This window comes from Heliangelus exortis, chromosome 10, assembly GCF_036169615.1.
Source record: "Heliangelus exortis chromosome 10, bHelExo1.hap1, whole genome shotgun sequence".
NCBI lineage: Eukaryota > Metazoa > Chordata > Aves > Apodiformes > Trochilidae > Heliangelus > Heliangelus exortis.
The window spans coordinates 7,278,588-7,298,300 of record NC_092431.1 but is presented as its reverse complement, the minus strand read 5'-3'; the positions used below and the strand labels follow the sequence as shown (position 1 = coordinate 7,298,300).

Below are 19,713 nucleotides of genomic sequence, written 5' to 3'. Positions count from 1 at the left end.
TGTGTTATCTATTAACTCAACATCAGCTGAAGGCACTTAGAGAAGAGCTGGGCTGAAGCATCCTGCTTACCACCTACCCTCTTAGTACAGGAAAAGTATCTATTGGGCAATTTTCATCCCAAAATATAAACCACAGCCCTATATTCAATCAACTGTTGCTTCAGCTACCCAGCAAACTGGAAAAATCTGATCACCTAAAAGACACTCAATCACCACCTTCCAACAATCTCCTCAACAACCTTTGCAATAGTTTGAATAAAGGAGGTTGACAGCATTCTAACAGCTTTGGAGTTAAAACCAAGGCTGCTTATTATCCTATACATCTTTGGTACAATTTCCAAAGTTTGTTTTTACTTTCATGGGCACATCTAAATTAATGTGCTTTAACATTCCAAATAACCACTGACAATTTAGAAAGAAATAAAGAACACCATGAATCACACTAGATCCAGTTTTGTTGACTGTTTTGTCAGCATGATCACAAAACCATTTGCACTGAGATTTGTCCTCATCCCTTGGTGGGTTAAAGCAAGTTTGGTTTTTTTGCTTATTTTTTAAATTGCAGGGCAAGATCCAGATTCTGAACCTATGAAAAATCTGATAAAATCCAGGTAAAAATGCAGTCCTGGAGCTCTTTGAAGTTGTAATGTAATGGCCACTGGTTAGCTCTGAAAAATGGGTTGCAATTTTGAAAAGAAGTATCAATAGTGTAGACTTAAATGGTGTAGCCCAAGGACTGGATTTGTTTGATCCATGTTTTGGATTTGTCCTGAATGGTTTTGAGGGTAGCAGTTCCCTCCCAGTAGTATGAGAACCCTCTCCTAGTTCATGATCAGAGCTCTACCTGCCACATTTTTGCTGTGTGAGTTGAGAATTAGAGGCATCCCCAGAAAAAATTGCCCAGAGTTGGTCACTGCTGTTAAAACAACTTTTCCAACCTGCAGCCTGCTCCAAGGGGCCAGCAGCAATGAAAGGGTGGAAAGAGCCTGCACCAGGCAAAAGGATCTGGTTCATGCCTGGGTAGTAGCCAGACTCTCAGAGGTGGTCTGTGACCTTTCTCTTACCACATAAGTAACATGCAGCCAGCCTGTCAATCAGCACATGATCCTCACATCAGTGTAGGTTACAAGCATGCCTGGTCTTGCAAAAGGAAGGAGATATGGCCTACAGCCCCCATAAAAAGATATGTGGCCTATGCTTGAGCCACTTTGCTCACTGAGACACCATGCAGGTCAACACAGGGCCAAATTAACTGTGAAAACTCTGAGTCGTGCAATAAAACTCCATGGCTTCCCCTGCACAGCACTGCAGGGTGAGATTTGCAGAAGAAATTTAATGGGAATTTGCTCTCTAAGCTCTTGAGGATCCCTCCTCCTCCTCCTCCTCCTCCTCCAACACTGTCACAAGCTGCTTAGTCATCATCTAAAAGTCTTGCCTGCAAACAAAAGAGGTTTTCAAGGAAATAAGTGTCTCCAGTGGGAATATTAACAAAGGGAATTGTATTTTCAGGGACAGACATTTGCCTCACTACAAACAGACTAAAGTAGTCAAACATAAAATACATCTGTGGCTCAAAGGAATTGCCTTAAAACTTCCAGGTTGTATCAGACTGGACCACAGCTGAGTAATGAAACCATAGAAGTTCCAAGAAGTCCTCAACTGTTAAATATTTACATGTCTTTTGAAGATGTAGGTGGACTTCTCTCACAGCATCCTTGTAGATAAGTTGATCAAGTATGGGTTTGGTGATCAGGTAGTGAGGTGGGTCAGGAACTGGTTGAAAGGAAGGAGTCAGAGAGTTGTAGTCAATGGGGCAGAATCTGGTTGGAGGGGCGTGACTAGTGGAGTCCCTCAGGGGTCGGTACTGGGACCGGTGTTGTTCAATATATTCATCAACGACTTGGATGAGGGTATAGAATGTACCCTCAGCAAGTTTGCTGATGACACTAAGCTGGGAGGAGTGGCTGACACACCAGAAGGCTGTGCTGCCATTCAGAGAGACTTAGACAGGCTGGAGAGTTGGGCAGGGAGGAACAAGATGAAATTCAATAAGGGGAAGTGTAGAGTTTTGCATTTGGGGAAGAACAACACGATGTCCCAGTATAGGTTGGGGGCTGAGCTGCTGGAGAGCAGTGTAGGTGAAAGAGACCTGGGGGTCCTGGTAGACAAGAGGATGACCATGAGCCAGCAATGTGCCCTTGTGGCCAAGAAGGCCAATGGCATCCTGGGGTGCATTAGAAAGGGTGTGGTTAGTAGGTCAAGAGAGGTTCTCCTCCCCCTCTATTCTGCATTGGTGAGGCCACACCTGGAGTATTGTGTCCAGTTCTGGGCCCCTCAGTTCAAGAAGGACAGGGAAGTGCTTGAAAGAGTCCAGCGCAGAGCTACTAAGATGATTAAGGGAGTGGAGCATCTCCCTTATGAGGAAAGGCTGAGGGAGCTGGGGCTCTTTAGTTTGGAGAAAAGGAGACTGAGGGGTGACCTCATCAATGTTTTCAAATATGTAAGGGGTGAGTGTCAGGGAGATGGAGCTAGGCTTTTCTCTATGGTGACCAGTGATAGGACAAGGGGTAATGGGTGTAAGTTGGAGCATAGGAGGTTCAAGTTGAATATCAGAAAGAATTTTTTTACTGTAAGGGTGACAGAGCCCTGGAACAGGCTGCCCAGGGGGGTTGTGGAGTCTCCTTCACTGGAGACATTCAAAACCCGCCTGGACACGTTCCTAGGCGATGGACTCTAGGGGGCCCTGCTCTGGCAGGGGGGGTTGGACTAGATGATCTTTCGAGGTCCCTTCCAACCCCTAGGATTCTATGATTCTATGATTCTATGACTTTCTAGCTTAATGACTGGAATAGGCCTGTTGTAGTGCAAAGAAATTAAAGGATCTCAATATGGATTCAATTATTTATATTTCCAAATTATAAGAAAGTGATAGGTTTGGTTTTGTGAGAATACATCATGGAGCCACATCTCCAGCCTGGCTGTCAAAACTATAACTATGAAAGTCAACAACAGGAAATTACCCTCAAATGAAAATTTGTGTCCTCATTTCCTCTCCTTGGCTGTCTTTTCTTAATTAGAATATTACTTATCTTTGAGGCTCCCATTGCTAGCTTCCTGGTTTGGGTATCTGTATTTCATAAAGCTTCTCTCTTGGTCTTCAAGCTATAGGCATCATAAAGGTCATTACCATAGTCAGACAATCAAAGAAGATTTTAGTAGTATAGATATTTCCCAATCAAGTTTTAGAAATTCTGGGGAAAGTTCAGAAGTTTGTGAAAGAAGGAAAAGGTGTGCTAAAACCACTTTACAGCACAATGTGAAAATCTTGTTTGGGCTGTACACAGTGCTCAGCAGATGTATTCATTAACCGGATTTCTTCCCGAAGGAGCCCAAAATACATTTGACCTGTAATTATTGAACAGATTTTGTTTAACTGTAAATGTGCTACATACCAATCTGGTTCTGCTGGAATGTTAGGGTTTTTTGGGTTTGGTGGTTGTTTTTTTTGTTTTTTTTTTTTTGTAGTATGTCAGAATTCAAGGCATCTTCATTCCTGCACTTGCATTTTTACATTAACACAAAGGGCCCTGCTTGGAGTTACCACAAAGCATTCTTCGCTGGTAACTCCAGCAAAGAGTGAATGAACTGTGAATGACCTTGACCTTAGATTAGAATACCAAAAAGGTTTGAATACCTTCTGTTGACAAAGCTGTGCAAGAGTGTAGCTAGAGCACTTCAGCTAAAGGATGAGCACAGGAGGTGGGAAAAACACCTGAAACACCTCCTGAGACATCTCTTTCTGCCAGCAGCTGGGATGCAGTTAGTCACAGACTGCAGGTTGCAGTTGCAAGAGATCTTCCCTCACAGAAGGAGGACACCAACCTTGGCAAATTCTCCACTCTGACTGCAAAGCAAACAAGTTTCATTCTCTATTCTATTCTACTTTGTGGCATTTTTCATCGTTATGGAATCAGAGCAATGCAAAAAGTATCTATGCTATTTCCTCCCTTAGCCTCTCCCCAAGGGTAGGAGCATGTGCAGAGGAGATTCTTATTTAGTAGTCTTTTTGCCTGAGCTGGCTCTCTCCTTTTGGGCAATAAACATAAATTATGCTCCCACCTAACTACCTCTAACATAAAACCAAATGTTTTGGTTTGTTTGGTGTATGCTCAGCATTTGGAATGAGAGTAGCAGCACTAATGGCTCTACCTTTGGCAAGAGAAAGACAGAAAACCAAGAACTGTAAGTTCACACATTCCTGAGCTTCCTAGAGACCCCGATACCCAAAATCAGAGTAATTCCAGAGTATTGCCTAGAGAGGCAAAATGTAATTATTCAGCATCACTTTGGAAGATAGGACAGTACAATTTACTGTCTTGTGCAAAATCCATCCACCTCATCTACTTCTATCCACAGAATTTTATACCATACTAAAACCCCAAAGAACAAACAAACAAAACTTGGAATGTTTCCTTACCCGTGTGTCTAGGTTATATGCTGTCTTCTTTAAATCCTGCAGGGCCCTCTGCATGAACTCAAATGCATGGCAATCGACACAGGGACGGCCTAGGAGAGAATTTAGTAGAAAATTGTCACTTCAGGGCATAGTGTTTTAAGTAGAAGGAATAAATATTGATTTTGAGCACGAGGAAGAGCCACAGGAAAGAGCTTGCAGAGTGAGTACTGAGGTGTGGACTATTCAACACTCCGTGTCACTGTCATTGGTCCATCCTCACGGTCCAACCAGTGTCTCAAGGACAAAAGAATGACTTCCACAAATTTGCTTTAAAATTATTTGTCCTCCTTTACTGTATCTCTTCTCCTCCCCCTTCCCACCATTTCTTTTCTCTTCTTCATAGTGTGGAAACACTAAAATCATAACCTGAGTCTTTCATTTTGCTCCACCAACCCTGGGCACATTTTAACTGCATGTTCAGATTTTTCAGAAATTATCTCTGAAGCCATTAATCTGTTTTCTGAAAAATCTTGTCCCCTAATCTCACAAACCAAAGCTCTAAGCAGAAAGCTAATGGAATAAAATTGACTGCATTATCACAAGGATCACTTGGACTCTAATTTTGAATATGACACAGCTTTGTCCAAAGCTAATGAGGCCAGCAGCAGATAAAAGCAACACTGTCATTAGTGGGCATTGCTGATAAGCAGAACTGCTGCATTCTGGACTAACTGCAGCATTTAAGATAGCATTCCCATATCTAGATATCCAGACTGAAGGTTACAAGTCTTGCTTTGCCTTGATCATCATGTAATACAAAGTTGAGCCCTAACAGAGAGCAGTACTGAGATAGAACAAATACAGAAATGATGAAATGTCTTCAAATCATCAGGCTCCACACGTGCTCTTGTGTGCTTGTGCCTCTCTTGACAATTCCATAGAAAATATGAAGCAAGTGAGGAATTCTGAGGAATTCTGAGCACAAGTTTAGTTTGCTCTTTGAAGTCTGGTAAAGAGGAAAAGATGAAGTGTAGAGTGATGCTGGAAAATCCTGCAGTGCCTCAGTCTATTTTGCAAAGCCTTGATATCTGCCTGATTACTACAAGTCTCTGATAAGCTGCAGTAGGAGCTTCCAGCTCATAATCTTTGTACTAACCAGCTGACAGGAATCCTGCCTGCTGGGGAAAAAGAGCCTGCCAAATTCTTTAACTGTCTGGGAAAAAAATAGATACAATAAAAAAACCACCACTGAATAAATCTAAAGACCTCCTCTTTCACTGTTGTATCACCACCTAACCTTAGTGTCAAATAATACACCAGAAATAAGAAGAGGACAGTATTTTCCTCATCAACAACTTGACATGAGGACCTGCCATTATGTTTATGTGTAAATTAAACTCAACATAGATCAGCAAAGGAGAATTGGATGGCTGAAGGCTGCAGAACCAAGAGTTGACACAGTGTGCTTTTTTGGCACCACTGGGAATTTTTAATTAAAACCATTGACTTTCATATAGTAGACATCACAGAGAATGGAAGATGTGATGAAGAGTCAATGCCAGCTGAAAAAAGCAAGCCTCAAGAATGTCTCCAAAAAATTAAAACAGGGTGATTCCTGGCATAGAAAAGGTGAAAGAGCTGCACACACACACAAAAAGTACTGAACAGTGGAAGATTTCAGGTACAAGACAGCAATATACAGCAGATAAGTGTAAGAATGGAAACCCATGGATGCAGGAGAAAAACAGCATTTACATGCTATCAAGTTGTGATTTTAAAACAAGACAAGCAAAACATCCAAAACAGTTAGAATTATTTGGAAAAGCTACAGTGATATGAAGTCCTGCAACATTAAAACTGCAATAGAAGCTGTATCAGAAAACTGTATGGTGGCACCTACTTTCAGCTGGGATGGCTGTTCCCCCTTCTTGGTCAGGTCTAGCAGGCTCTGCCAGAAGCAGTGCAGCCACAAGAACTAAAGGAACTGTAAGGATCACTCTTCTCAGAAGGCAGGGTGCCAGCATCGTGGGAACAGGTGCTCCTCTGTTTATCAAGAAACACAAACAAGTTGGTGAAGAACATTAGAGATATAAGGGGTTTGTTACAATGACTTAACATTCCTGATGCCCAAAGCATTGGCAGGCTTCCTTTTAAAGAAAAAAAAAAAAATACCAGAGTATCTAGAATATGGACAGAAGTTCTCTGTACTTTTCAGCATAAAACCCAACTGTGAGAGAATTTCCCCAGACATAAAGGAGAAAATCAGAAGTTCCTAGAGAGTTTTAGGTTTTAGCTGCAAGCCAGGCTTCATTTGGCAGTGACTTTGCCTGCTCTGTGACTGCAATCTTTTTTCTAACTAAATGGTCCCAGACTAGCACAGGAATCTGGACAGCTGATTCACTATTAGACTTTTAGATTAAAACTGCAGGGACTTCAGCTGTCTGAAACAGGCCTGAACCTGGAAATGAAATTGTTACACACTCACTTGCTTTACTGATGCACCAGCTTTTCACAGGTATAATAACTAAAGCTAATCATCATCATTACTACTGTGCACCACACTGATCATTTCCCTTTACGAAAGTAGCAGGAGAATAAGACTTTTGTTAAACCTCCACAAATTTATAGTTCAAGTTTTCAGTGGTAAATGCATCAAAACCCTTTGATCTTCTGTTTCCCCTCCTAATCTGTGCTTCAGACCTTTTTTTTGCAGCCATCCATTTGTTCCTGAACATCACAGAAGGCCACACCAGCCTTAAAGACAGGTACAGTCTGGACCAGCAACACCTTCCTTTCACACAGATGTAAAATTTGTCTAAGTACACAGGTTTCAAAAGTATTTTCTTGAACCAACAGGTAAATTATTCAGATCAAGAGGGAATGCAGGAAATTTGGACTGGCTCAAGTTGCAACTGTCTATTACAGATTTCAATCTGGGACCCTGGGAAACTGCTAGAGTGGTCCTTAGTTCAGCTAAGTTTACCTTCCATTCTTGTATGCATAAAAAGGAGAAACATAGAATCAAATATGGTGAAGTTTTAGCAACACAATAAAAGGCACATTAAATTCTCTTCAGCTGAACTCAGGAAAGCAGGACAACAAAATGGGTCTTCCTGATTTTTACATCAGTGCATACTAAGCAAAAGATGTTGCATAAGAATATCAAACCTGCATGTGCTGAATGCAAGAGTACAGCACTCCCCAAACCAGCTTGTATTTCACATTTGGAAGGGCAACAGAGGGAGAGAGGAAAGGAGTTTTTCCCCATTTTGCCAGAAATACAGAGAGGAACAAGCTTGCTCTTTGATACATGCAACCCACCATTTCAGACAGAGCTATTCTGAAGCTGCAAAATCTGCATGAACACTTGCAGCATGTGCAAACCACAGATTCATCCAGGAAAGGAGCAACATTATACACATCCCTTTCCTGTGCACCTCCACCTAAACATTCAGTGGGGGATGGTTCAGAAGCAAGAGATACACATATACCCTGAGAGTCATAGATGTATTCAGACCCACACCATAAAATAGAACTGGTAATGTAATTCTTATAGCCTCAGAACTGGGTTTCTTACCCCTCCCACTTCTTGTAAGTTATCTGATGTGATCCTTTTTCTTATTTCTACAGTCCTTAAAATAAAGGGATTAAAATCATAACAAGAGGCTTGTGTTTTCTTTTTTCATTAATGGTGATCTGCTATCAAAGCAAGTACAATCAAACACACCAGGCTTTGCTCAGGATGCAGCAGAGTGTCTCCAAGTAATAGTAAATCAGGATAATAACAGTTTTCTTTGAAAGTACCTAATGCAGAAGCCTCCTCATCTATAGAAGCAGAGGCTATAGTTGATCACAAGTGCCATAAAGGTTCAACAAAACAAAGCAGACAGACTTAAACTTTTTCAGGGCACCTTACACATCGCCCACCCCAGCATCAGCTCAGCTTCACGTACTGGCCCTGCTACAAAATAATTGCTCCCCAGTTGCAGCACACACCTTAGGCCACAGGTAACTACTGCCTCTTAGTTATCCCACTGGGAATTTGCTAACTGCAAGGAACAACCATGACAGGCTCCAAGGGTGGTTTCTTTCTGCCATACAGCCAGAAACAGTGACACATCCGTGCACAGGCTTCTGTGAAAGAGAAAAGTCACCCCTTCTAACAAAGGAAAAAAATTTCAGTACCTGATTTCTCTCTTGTCTTTGTGATGTTCTCTTTGAAATGGCCGCTGCAAACTGCTAACAGAACAAGTGCAGCATTTCTGAGCATGTGCACTGTCTCTTTTTAACCTTCTCTGAAAGAGGTTATTACTGTGGGGAGATTTCTGCCATGGCAACAATGCAGAGCACTGCAGCACACAGCACAGATTTAAAGAGGAATAGGCTGTGCCTCCCAGGTCTGTGGAAGGATGTCTGTGCTTTGACTTGTGAGTTCCAGCAGTGCCTTACCTGCTCCGGGTACAGCTTTTAAAGCCAGGTAATTTGACTCTTCCCTCTTGAAGTCCACTGAATGTTTTTCCTGAAGTCTCCTCAGCTGGATGTGGTGCCTGATTCAAGCAACTGGTTTCCCTAGTGCCCAAAAATAACGATGATAAATTACACCTGACACATGGGAAACCAGCAAAAACTATGGGGTTGCACTCAGAAAATACAGGGTATGTTACAGCTGAGACTTTGGTGAAAGACAGGAATTGTTCAGCCCACAGTCTGCCAGTTCAACAGTTCCAGGGGTTGGAATCACTCATGCCTGCTTTCCTGGGCAGATCCCAGTCTCAAGGCTGCCAGAAGAGCTCCAAGAGTGCAGGAACTGCAACACTGAGTCCAAACTTGAGTCTCAAGAGTAAATTCCACCCTCCTGTTCCATCCTGCACCTCTGCTTCCCTTTCAGTGCCCCATGAGCTCAACTCCAGAACACCAGGGACTGCACTTGTACTGAATGCAGTACAATAATGAAGCACAGGTGATAAAAGTGCTTTTGTCAAAGTAAAGCAAAGTACAGGCATCACACACACCCCCATCCCCAAAATGGATTTCCATTGCAGATTAGACATTTGCAGAGCTTGTCCCAGAGAGAAGGAGCAGCACTGAGGAGCATGCACAGAACTTCAAAGGCTCTGAGCTCCCTGTTTGGTTGTGACCAGTTCAACAGGGACTCAGTCTTAAATGCTCTCATGATGAAAGCTGGAGGGACTCAGTGGCCAGAGAGGTCAGGCACACGAAACTTGTTTTCTTTTTTTCCATGAACAGCAGCTCCTTCAGAAAATCATGACTAAACCTTTGGCTAACATTTTTCTTTTCAGCATGCTTTATGGCATGTCTCTTCTGTACAGCCTGAGGGGAATAGTTTGCTTCTATTAATTCAGCTTTTTAAGTAAGATGCTAAAATTTCAGGTTGTTCAGTGTGTAAGTAGGATGCTATATGAAGTTACAGCATGTACAAGCAGAGCCAAGAGAGGATTAATTATAGTGCTGCCATCCTTATACATCACAGAAACAGAAAGAGGTGGAAATAATTTTTTAAGACTGTTCTTTTGGGCAAAAAACATTTAGCATTTTGTGCAGAGATAACCATACAAGATTTGGTCTGATTAAGTGTCTGCCTCTACACAAATTACAAAAGCAGATATTCATTATTCAAGCATCTGATCTCACACCTTGGCCTCTCTTCCTGATAGATAACATAGATACCCACATACATTTACTCAGACAGATATCTATCTATCTATCTGACTTTTCTTAACATGTGTTCTTGATCATCCCAGTAAATCTTACCCTGTTCTCCCAGATCCTATCCTTTCTCTATCACAACAGTAGCACCAAGCATCCACCTCTGGTAGCTGATTCATTTTTTCTAGTTCCATGCAAGGGCCTTCTGACTCCATTAAATACAATTTTTTAAAAAATCTGTTTTTGCAGTTCTCAGCTGCCCAGTTCCTTACTCTACACACCTCATACCAGCTACTGGGACCTTCCTTCTTTAGCCTTGTCCTAAATCTACCTGCCCTGCAAGGAACAATTTCATTTCTGCATTTAACCACATTTCCTTTCTTCACTTATCCCTGCTCTGTACTGTGTTAAGTACCAGCTTTTCTCTTCACTGAAATGAATATTTTCTCAACTGAATAGTATCAGTAGCTCAAGGAGGAGACTTTCCACAGAGGAGTTAGAGACCCCATTTTAGGATATTTTTATTTGGAATTTTAATTTTTTTTTAAATATTATTTTCAAATTTATAATTTCTGGCTGTTTATAATTATTTTCTTTTAAATCCTAAGCTTAACAGAGTAAAAATACACTTCACACTCAGTACAGATCTAGAGCAGCTCTTATCTTAAGGATATTGGGGTCCATCCCACCAGATCATTACAACCCAAATAAACTTTCCTACTCTTACTTCTCTCCTGTGTGAAGTGTGGATGGTACAGATGGGCATCCCAAAATTGGAAGTACAGACCAGAACTGGAACTACATTTCAGTGGTGTGCCCCAAGTTGCAGTGGTGGTCATGCAGCACTTTGGGCTCAGCATGAAAAGTGATATGAGTGAAAGCTGGAATGTCCTGACTCCACAGCTATCCAGTGGGATCAGTCATGAGGTAAGCAGAGAGAATTTATAGTTTCTTTTCATAATGAAGTCAAACACAATGGATTTTTGTTTTGAAGATCCCCACTACCTAAAAGAATTAAAGTACCCCTTCTGAGATTTCTTTTTTTCATCTTGATAGCACATGTCTAGAGACTATAAATATTTCTGTGGGATTGGCAGAAAAGCTCAAGCCTTTACCTCTAATCCTCTTCACTGCTTGGTCTCTCCTTGGTTCTTAAATCTAATACTCTGTCACAGCTGAAAACTTTCTTTCCTCACTAAAGATAACAGATTCTGTCACACTTCTCTTGCAGACAATGCTTTCTCTCAGCCTGGCCTCTAAATCATGGTTAAAATCTCTCCACAAGGTACCATCTTATCTTCCATCAAATCCTCTTTCAAGCTTTACCTCTGCCACATGTCCTACAAAAGCTCTGCTGCCTGGCAGAGCCTGGGGAAGCTGTCAGACTGCTGCTGGCATGCAAATGTGCTCCTTATTCCAGACTTCCCTGCCCCACACCTCTCTCCTGCCTTAATCCCAGCCTGGGATAGCTCCAGGGCAGGGGCTGGGTTTGCACTTTTGGCACAGCACCACAAGGCTGGAGTGCTGATTGAGGCCTGCAGGCATATGTGATGAATAATTGTGTCAAACACCCTAAAGCTGATGGCACTGTCCCTCACTCTGATACAGGAGCTATTCATAAACCAAGACTCCTATTCTGTCCTTCCCATTCAAAGCTCTTGGATAGTGTCAGAATGATCAGATTAAGAAATGAAGCCTTCCCTTGTTCCCTGAACAGGTCTTGCATATCCTCATAGCAGCAAATACTTGAAATTGTTCCTTCTTCCATTTTCCCCTCCCCAGTAATTTTAGGAATAATTACTTTTTCAGTAACTTCAATTCTTGCAGTCCCTGTCTGTCAGAGTATGGCTCATCTGAAATTATTCTAAGCTCTAAAAGGCTTGAGTTTCAGTGCTGGGCTCATGCCCAAGTCTGAAGTTTCCACACAGCACTCAGGGAGATCTGCACTGTCAGAGCTACTTACTGCTTTTTGGATGAGATTCTAGACTGAGGTCAAACCTTTCCACATCTCTCTGGGAGTTTAAAGGAATTAAAAATAACACTGCAATACTCAGGAAGGGTTAGTGTTAGCTGAACTATCTTTGTCTTGCACTGTCCCCATCCACCCTCCTGCACACACAACTTTGGGGAATTAAGTTGTGTTCCAAGCTGTGCTTGAGCTATTTCTAGGTACATAATAGTTGGAACTTTAACTAATTTGCTAAATCCACAGGACTGTCTTGAGTACTTTGCAGTACTATGCAAATATTCATGTGTGTGAGTGGGTTTTGAACCAGAGGGAAGCAAAGTGCTGTCTTTACCAGCCTCCCAACCAGACTTCAGAGTCCAGGGGCCTCTCCTAGCAATATGGGTGGCCTAGAAAAGAGAAGGTCTCTTAGCTGAGAAGCATTCCTACCATTAGCAAGTTTCCTTGCAAAGGCTGTCCTGGAAACTAGCAACTGAGGAAAATAAAGGGGATGAAACTGCTAAAATTGGGAGCTTATCAATGACTCTTTCTTCCCCAAAAGATGCTTGTTATCCAAAATTTGCATAAGGACTCTCAAATTTTAGAGCCATAGTCAAATTAGGAGCCATAGTCAGGGACCTTCAGATCCATTCCCTGCTCTTGGAATCAACTGTTTCACAGTTAGTTGCCTGAGATTGATCCAGGATGATATTTATGACAGCAGTACTTGGATCTCATTGATAATCAATAATTCTGACACTAATATCTCTGTATCTGGATGTACTTTCATACATCTATGTTTGAAAACAGCACCTGAGCTCATATTTACAAATTATTTTCAACCTGAGAGCTGTGGGTTCTCCTTTTTATAATTTTTTTCTCCTTTCTACAATGACAATGCTATAAATTGCAAGCTCATTATTGCACTGCTGTCCTGATATTGCATTAACAGTGACTACAGTTTCCACCCAAGAGCTTACTCATGTCTGCTTTAAACATGCCCTGTGAGTGCTTTCCTCATTTGTGATCCAGGGATGTTTTTAGACACTTGCCAGTGACAAATGATCAATTGATTTTCTTAAGTATCACTACAGTGGGCACAATCTTGGCTGACATGCTGGAAAACACACCAGAACCACTCCTGCTAAAGTATGGGTAATTAAAGCATAAGTGACTCCCATCCTCAGGAGGTTTAAAACTTGCTCTAGGCAGGGATCAAGTTCTAGCACACACTCATTAACAGATTAGACTCCTCAAGTCCTCAGGATCATCTGTTTATCATTCTAGAAGAGCAATAAAGTGACCACCAGGATAGAATGGGTTATTTGTTCCTTGGAGAAATTTTTCTAACTGTTGGCAAAAGAAATTTCCCAACAACCCTCAAAACAAGAGATTGGGTTCTTCTTCAGAAAGAAAAAGCATGAAGAATCCTACGTTAGTCTTCTCATTTACTAAGTTACACTTAGGAATAGAAACTGTGTTAGCAGCCCCAGTGCCAAACCTGCTGTCTGAGTGCACTGTAGGGCACTTCCCACACTGTAGGCAATTGCCTTCCTGTGCTCTGACACCCAGTCTTGGTTTCTAAACAATGCATTCATTCCTTTCTAGCATCCTAGAAAATACCTTTGTTCTCCTCTGCACTTGCCCTCCTGGTTATGTTCCTGGTTTTCACTGCACACTGTTGTAAATCAGATGGATCTATGCAGAAAGACAGAACCAAGCTCTAGCTTGTACAAGATCCCATCCAGTTTTATGCAGCCAAAGCCACAGGAGCTCTGCTTTGAGACTGTTCATTCACTGACCACTTCCAGCACCTGTTAGAATACTCAATGCAGGAAGCATCTCGTGCCCCAGCAGTACCAAACTCATCTTATGAAACCCAGGGTCAGTTCTGCAGCTCTGAGACTCGTTAAGAGAGCTGAGAACAAATCAATCGTGTTGAGGGCATTTGTCTGCACAAGGAGCTTCAGAAGAAAGACACTGAATCCAAAGTCTTACCAGACTTTGAAAATGCTGCAAACCTCTCCTCTCAATAAAAGCCTTTCAAATAACCAGGAACCTCCCAGGAGGTTGAAAAGCTGAAATGGCTGGTCCACTGAAATGCTTTCTTTATGAACTCTTTCTAATCTTTACATCTACTCAACTAAAAAGCAACCAAAATCCCTATCAGGAAAAAAAAAATGTGTTTCAAGGAGATAAGAATGTAGAAGGGAAACAAATATACCATGATGATAGCTGTAATAAAAACCCTAAAACAGAAAAATACATATTCTTTTATGATCATGCTGGATTGGACTTTGAGCAACCTGATCTAGGGAGAGATGCCCCTGCCCATGTCAGGGGGGGTGGACTAGATGATCTTTAAAGGTCTCTTCCAACCTAAACCATCCTATGATTCTTTGCCTAATAGATGGCAGAAAATCTTAGACAACTAAAAAGCTAAGAAAAAGAAGAGGGGAGCTGAGGTTAACATAGCCACAAAGCAAAAGTGGTGAGATAAGAAAGCAGGCTAGGTAAGGGAGGGAAATAGAAGGGCTAGTTTATCTAGAAAATTGGAGAAAAGATCCATTTTCTTAAACCTTTTCAGTCCTCAGATGAGATTGGTAAAACTGTGATGGACAAGCATGTCTTTCTGATAGGTGAATCTGCCTGCCAAAATAGCTGAGCACTTCTTCTAAGACTCAGCACTGCATGAGTGGGAATTGGTCAGGTGCTTATAAAATTTTGATAGTTTGAAAGAGTGCTTATTTTTAAAAGCAGGATCAGGTTACTTAGAGTGCAGCAAAACTTTCAAGGTGAGGAGGAAGAGAAATCACAGATGTTTTACATGCTTAGGGATGTGCATGGGACACATGCACTGGCAGCTGAGAGAAAGGGAAGAGGTGTCTGTCAAATAAGCTCTTCCCTTATATTTCTCCTTTCATATATTCCTCTTGTCTCTTATATAACTTCTCCTGTGATTATTCATTCTCTTAATCTCTGTTTCTCGGTTCTTTGTCCCCAGTTTGACATCCTCCATTCTCTCAGCCCCTGATATTCTGCACTCCAATGCTCCTCTGCAGTGTGTGAGCACTGACCCCTGGTTTGAGCCCCCACCTGAGTGCAGTTCAGCAGCTCTGCAAAGGAACAGTTGCCTTGTCCCTCTGCCAAAATGGTATTGTGGTCTAGAAAGAGGGCTGGAGCAAACACATTGGCTTCTCATCCCCTTGTAGCTGACAGTCTGGCACACTGTGCCAGAGTGGCTCACAGAATGCTTTGTAAAGGGCAGCATGGAGTGCCACTGAATGGCTACACACTTGTCCCATCTGCCAGAATTAGCATCAGCTACATGGGTAGCTCCAAGGAGTGGAGGCTGCAAACAAAGATGTAGATGGATGTAAACCAGAGAGAGACTCCTGGTTTTAAAAGTCATGTAACCACCCTAAGAACTTCAAACATGCAAGACTCTCAAAATGTTGCAGATAGTATGTGGCATGGGTTCCTCAAGATTAGTCAATAAATCATTATGGGTACTGGGGCTGTGCTTAATCAGTGTGTATCAGCTACATGACAGTGAGACACAAACACACTTTTTAAAAAACAAATGCTATAGGCAGAACAGGGCTGGGAGAAAGATCCAACCAATACATCCTCAAAAAAATTAGAAGCAGGCTGCAAGCTGAACCCTCACCCTAGGAGGCCCTAGGGTGCTGAAAAACCCTCACTAGAGGTTCTCCACCTTTTCCACGTTGAGGCCCATATTGCCTTTTCTAGGACTTTCTACTCTTTTTAGGGATATGGGAAAGACAAGACAGTAACCACCAAGTTATTCTTCTTCATTCCTTCCAGATGGGGAGTCTGCAATAGGGAGAGCTGCCCTGTCCCAGGAATGTGGGCACCTCGCAGCAGCATCCTGCAATATTTTAAATGCTATTTTTGAATCTGTGGGAATGCACAAACTGCTTCTTATCTCTGCATCTCAAAGAAAGGACAAGGCAGAGCTCTCCGCTGCATAAATACTTTTCTCCTGCCAAGGAATCTTCTCTGGGCAAACATCCTGCATTTTTATTCAGAGAGCAGCTCTCCTTAGAAAGCAGGTATCTCTAATATAGTTTCCCACTACATTCTGGAAATTGCATCAGGAGGAAGAAAAAAGATATTATCTGAGGGTTAAAAGACCCAACTTTTCAGATCATAAATTCCTGCAATATCTATGCTAATGATGCACTTGTGGTATGCTAATTTTGCTAACATGAGCAGCCACCTCTCAAGAGTTACTGTCTAATATAACATGATCACGAATCACTACAGAGAAATGGGTTCACATCTAGGACATGTGATTGTCATATGGGGTGATTTTCTAATAAGCAATTTGAAATAAATAGTTTTCAACATTTAAAAAAAGCACCTTTTAGTGGATTTGTCTCGACTTTACAATATAGCTGAGGCAAAGAAAGATTTTCAAGTAACATTAGATGAAGTATCCTTTTGACAAAGAGGCACCAGGGCTCTTTACAGTGTTTGAAAGAGCACACACTGCACATGGCAGACAGAGGTGGCTACAGCGTGCTGGGTTGTTAAGGCCAAATTACAACTTTTATTGTGACCCTCACCTAAACTCTTCGGTTGCTATTTTTTCATGAACTGTCCTGAAACAGAGGTTAATTTAGGGAAAGCACTTTAAATGGAATTTATGCATTGGTATGAGAACAAAAGAAGCCTACCTTTCCTCATTGGTTCCAGTGGGGGGTTTTTTTGAGCCTGAAACACTCCCACTTGGCTCAGCTGTTTCTGTATTTAAACTGGAATGGTTCTGAGTCAGAAACAAAGCACATCTGTTCAGCAATTTTAAGGCTAGAAGTATTTGACATTTTCCCTTGATGTGAACAATCTGATTCACTGCCCTGTTGTGCTGATGATGCTGCAGGGGCTCTGCACATGGTTTAGAAGAGGGATCAGCAATGCAGGGCACCCAGGATGGCAAGTGGGCAGACAGCAGGGTGCAGGGCCAGGAGCCACGGCTTCTTTAGAGAGGTTTTGTGAGCACCAGGAGCTGTCAGCCCCTGGTTCAAATTGAGTTCTGAGCTTAGCAAGAATTGCTGAGTTCCAGAGAGACAAAGTACTTCCCATCAGCTGCAGGATTTTGTTTCCTTGAGAGGCAAGATCAGCTGGTACCAGCCAGGTTTCTACAGGAATACATAACTTCTTTTTGAGGAGACAAAAATAAAGCAGTTCCAGACCAGTCGTGCAGCCTTCTCTATCCTGAGCATGAGTAGTGTCTCTCCTCATTATTATCACTTAGATCTGCAAAGTTACTTTCCTGCTCCAGATTTTACTGGGGAAAAAAAAAAAAAACAAAAAAACCAACAAAAAAAAGGTATGTGCATATTCTGAAGTTCTAAAACTCTGAAAAGGAGGAAGATATTTGCTGCTTTACTAAAAATGATTTTATTAGTTGGACTGTTTCTATTTCTATTTAGTCAAATATTTTCTTTATTGGAGAAGGTGTCAGATGTATTATTTTTTAAAGGCTGTAAGCATATTCAGGAATTATTATATTATTTTAAAAAAGCCTGATGCTTCCTCTTAACTAATAGCAACTACCAAAACAGTTGTTTGGGTTTTTTTACAAGCATAGCTTTACACTAAGCATAGCTCTTAGTGTAAAAGTATCTTGAGGGAAAAGGCACACACTATACTTAGACATCCCATCTTCATGTTGCAGATTGCTGTACTTGGTAATTAGTTTTCCTTCTAACTTGGAGTTGAAAATTGCTTCTTTCCAAACACTGAAATTAACAGAGGACTAAACTGTTAACTTTTGTATAAAAATGGGCTTTGAAGATTGATTATGCCGTGAGTCACCTTTTATCTTGAGATCAGCCACTTAAATTTGCTGCAGATTGTGGAGACTGGATATTGTAGTGTGGGATGTTTCTGAATCAGTGAATTCTGGTTTCCTGTCTGCTAACCAGTGTCAAATTGCAAAAGTCACAGTGCAGAAAAAAGGAGAAAAAGAGGAGGGTTTAAAGGCAGCAGAAATGGTAACTCTCCAGAAAAAAAAAAGAAGAAATTAGTTTTAAGATCCCATCTTCATCTGAGACAGACAAATGTTAAAAAAATAGCTCTGTTGCACCAGCAAAAAAGCCATAAGAAAATGTTTGGGCACTGTTCATGTCACACCATACTATGTTGGCATTTCCATTTGACATGCAGACTTGTCAGTTTTAGCATAGCTGTGAACTCCAGATGCTTTTAGAATAAGGAATAGAGGAAAATGGATTTCCATTCTAAATAGAACCTGTGCTGAATTCCAGGTCTAAGAAGGTATGAGATTTCCAAGTCATACAGACAATTTTCCAGCTGCACTAAGACTGAGGGAGGGTTTCAGAAGATACAGAGGTGCTCTCTGTTCTTTCACTTTCAAGCTGGTTTTGAAATTTTCAAAGCAGAAATATTTCCTCTGTTTTCAAACCAGCTGTTCAACAAGAGGTGGGAAATTAAGGGAACAAGAGACAAGTAGCTTTGAAATGTGCTTATATTGGTATTGCTGAATTGTATTGACTCATCCCTTGGCTGACAGCGTGTAAAATATAAGACAATTCACAGAGGATTTTCCCACCTCTGTGTTTGTAAGTACGTAGAAGAAAATTTGTTATGGCCCCTTTTTGCTGCCCCTCCAATGTGAGACACTAAACCAAGTGTGACCCATAAGGTTCATCCCTTAATCTGAGTAGCAGGTTTGCAGTGGCTGGGGCTCACCACATGTGCCACCTTGCTTTGGCTATCATCTCCTTGAGGAGCCAGTGCTAAAATAGTGGCAAGGTGACTGAACTGAGGACAGATTAAGTAGGAAGGCAAGTTGCAGGCACAGAGAGGCCAGGAGCAGCTCACACAGCAGAGAGCAACAGAAATACTGCACAGCAAACCACCTACACGGTGCTGGGGAGCATCTTGATATAAACACTGCATCAAAATCCTCCAGCCTTCCTCAAAAGCATCTCTCCTTATGACAGAGCCAGACTAAAGCCTGGAAATCCTCCTCCATATGTACTTTTTACATGGTCTCATTGCTATATATATTTTAGTACTTTGCAGTCATGTGCTGGGCTTAAAATAACTTGTAATCTTCATATGAGAATTGTTGTTCCTCTCCTGCTCTTACAAGGGAGGATGTGAGTGGGGAGCTTCTTTAGTTAAGTGTATGATGTTTCTGTGTCAGAGACAGGAGGCCAAAAACTTGCTGTTCCATTTGGAGACATGGAAATAATAATTTAAGATGATACTTAGTATCTAGAAGAGTTTTGTCTTTAGTCTGTGAGCTACTCCCCAGAAAATGCACCTACACTGAGAGTTATGACAGATGAAGGATCATATGCTCTCAGCTACCTGAACAATCCTTCCTGTATCTGCATCTTCCTTGACAGCCCCAGCTTCCACATTGTTCTCCTCAATCCTCCAGCCAGCCCTGCCTACGAAGTGACTTTCTCCATTAAGTTTTATCTCTAGTTGTGTACAGGAATGACAGGAGGTAGGACTGCTGCTCACCACTACCCAATCTTGCAAGCTGCAGCAAGTATGAAATAACTTGAGAAAAGCTTCTGGACTCAGACTGGATGGCTACTGGATGGCTACTGTGGCTTGTATTTAGGGCTTTTCAACATAG

General features: G+C 41.7%; 1 protein-coding gene across 2 annotated transcripts in view; it reads right to left on the bottom strand.

Annotated features, from left to right (window-relative positions):
- The window catches only part of NICOL1 (NELL2 interacting cell ontogeny regulator 1), a 34,976-nt gene that overhangs the window by 1,742 nt on the left and 13,521 nt on the right, over nucleotides 1-19,713 (bottom strand). The window contains exons 3-5 of one of the 2 annotated variants that reach the window (XM_071753310.1): nucleotides 8,906-9,025; nucleotides 6,357-6,501; nucleotides 4,478-4,566 (exon numbers count right to left, since the gene is read on the bottom strand). In XM_071753310.1, coding sequence (XP_071609411.1) covers nucleotides 4,478-4,566; nucleotides 6,357-6,480 — 213 coding nt within the window. In that variant the 5' untranslated portion in view covers nucleotides 6,481-6,501; nucleotides 8,906-9,025. Of the gene's footprint in view, nucleotides 1-4,477; nucleotides 4,567-6,356; nucleotides 6,502-8,641; nucleotides 8,740-8,905; nucleotides 9,026-19,713 lie in introns of those variants that run through there. The other variant, XM_071753311.1, reaches the window with a different exon arrangement.